The sequence below is a fragment of the Ursus americanus genome, chromosome 4, assembly GCF_024610735.1.
Source record: "Ursus americanus isolate L20-20 chromosome 4, mUrsAme1.1.p, whole genome shotgun sequence".
Taxonomy (NCBI): Eukaryota; Metazoa; Chordata; class Mammalia; order Carnivora; family Ursidae; genus Ursus; species Ursus americanus.
The window spans coordinates 85,848,779-85,851,224 of record NC_142130.1 but is presented as its reverse complement, the minus strand read 5'-3'; the positions used below and the strand labels follow the sequence as shown (position 1 = coordinate 85,851,224).

General features: G+C 39.0%; 1 protein-coding gene across 1 annotated transcript; it reads right to left on the bottom strand.

The window, feature by feature from the left end:
* Nucleotides 1-393: 393 nt before the first annotated feature.
* On the bottom strand, nt 394-540 carry LOC148110289 (keratin-associated protein 20-1-like). Its single transcript, XM_087861316.1, has one exon. The coding sequence runs from the start codon at nt 538-540 to the stop codon at nt 394-396; it is 147 nt and encodes a 48-aa protein (XP_087717442.1).
* Between the last annotated feature and the right edge of the window lie 1,906 nt (nt 541-2,446).

Below are 2,446 nucleotides of genomic sequence, written 5' to 3'. Positions count from 1 at the left end.
AAAAATAGCAGCTATGCAGCCACACACACACACACACACACACACACACACACACACACACATTCTTATACTCAGAAGTGATGAAGATAATGAATATATATAAAAACATACTGTACACTTGCCAATGAATTTACATTTAATGAAAAATAAGCAAATAATAAATAAAATCAGAATTTTCCCAAAATTGGATTTGTGCAAACATACAAAAGTGAATGGATATTTTTACCCCACATAATCATTGGGTATTCTAGATAATGAGTGGGTGACTCTCTTATCATAAGTGGCCTAGGATTTAGATATTAGTGTTAGAATAGAAAATAATACTAGTATAATAGAGAATCTTTATATAAATAACAACAGGACCTATCCAAGGGATCAGCAAACTGGAACAGCTCAGTAGAAGCCAGAACACCAGTATCTTCCAAAGCAGCGTGGACGGTAGCAGGCATAACCATAGCTACCACAGCCGCAGCCATAGCCACAGCCCAGGCCACTGTAGCCATAGCCCAGGCCGCCATAATAGTTGCCGTAGTAGCACATGGTGTCAGGAGCAGAGGGTTCAGTTGAGGAGCAGAATGAGTTCTTTGAGTTTGAATTTCATAATCTGCACGGGGCCTTTTATACAACCTGAGTGGTATGTGGGAAGACCACCAACAGGATTGACTCATTTCCAAACAAACGGACATTTCTAAAAAAATCTGAAGAATTCTTTATAACCAATGTATTCAGGACTCTGTTGCTGTATACAGTGTCATGTGCCTCTAAAAAAAACTTATTTCCTAATTACACCACATTTGCTTACTTAAGAACCCAGCTTCCATGAGATCTTATGAGCAATGCAAACCTCATCTCTGTTATTATTATTGTTGTTGGTTTGATTTGAATTTTTTGAAGTTTTTATTTAAATTCTAGTTAGTTAACATACAGCGTAATATGAGTTTTATGTGCACAATATAGTGATTCAACTCTTCCATAAGTTACGTGGTGCTCGTCACAAGTGCCCTCCTTAATTTCTGTTTCACCCACCTCCCCTCTGGTAACCATTGATTAGGTTTCTCAAAGATATGATAGGTAATTCCTTTTTTTACACTTTATTGATGAATAATTGACAAATATAATGGTATACATTTAAAGTGTACAACATGATGATCTGATGTGCATATTCATTGTGGAATGATTACCAAGCTCAAGATAACTAGCATGTCTATTACCTTATGTCATTAACTCTTTTCACGTGTGTGTGGTAATGAACCCGCTATGGAAACATAAAGATGGATGGACATACTAGTGCTTCAGCCTGGCTTGACTTTAAACTGAACAGATTTTTCTCTTCCTTATCCTTGAAGGCTCCCCCTCCCCTTTAGATGTTTTTCTGAGAATCCTTTGTTCCAGAAACTTTCTGTCAATACTGATATTTCACTGACCCTGACATATATGTAGTAAGGAGACTAGGATGCCAGCACCAGTGCTAGTCATGAAACCACCTCGAAGTCATGGTGTGTGCAGCTGGCAGCACCTACCAGATTTCTAACGAAACCACCCAGGTCCTGTATTTTCCTACAAAACCCCTCTGCCTGTTATCCCAGTGGGTCTGCAATTTTGAAGGCATTAGCCAGCTACAGCCTCCTTTGCCTGGCAAAGTAATAAAACTATTGTTCCTCTAATTTTTTTAAAAAAAAGATTTTATTTATTTATTTGAGAGAGGGAGAAGGCATGAATGGGGCGGGGAAGAGAGAGGGCAGTGGGAGAGGGAAAAGCAGACTCCCAGCTGAGCAGGGGGCCCAAGGCGGGGCTCCATCTCAGGACCCTGAAATCATGACCCGAGCCAAAGGCAGATGTTTAACCGACCGAAACACCAAGTGCCCCCACTATTGTTCCTCTTCATCCCCAAACTCTGTCTTCATGTTGTATTTAGCTCCGGAGCACAGAGGTTGGCTTTCAACCACAGTAAGAGTGCATAAGATCTTCTCTCAACAACTTTAAAGCATACAGCCGATATTAACTATAGTCACCCTGTTGTACATGTGTTCCTCAGAATTTATAAGCGAAAATTTGTATCCTTTGAACCACATCACCCCATTTTCCCCTTTTTGCAGCCCCTAGCCAACACCATTCTATTGTCTGTGCCTATAAAATTCCTTTTCATTTTTGTTTTAGCTCCTACGCATGACTGATACCATACAGTATTTATTTTTCTCTGTCTAGCTTATCTCACTTAGCATAATGCCCTCCAGGTTGATTTATGTTTCTGCAAATGGCAGAGTTGTCTTCTTTTTTTATGGCTGAGTTTGTGCCATTTGTCTTTATGGGCCTTAGACATGGAGAGAAATATGTATTCTACCAGAAATCTCAGTTTAGAAAACTATTCTACTTTGTTGATTTTTTTCATTTTTTTCAGTTATTTTTTTGTGACAGACACACAATAGCAATTAAATTCTGAAATAAA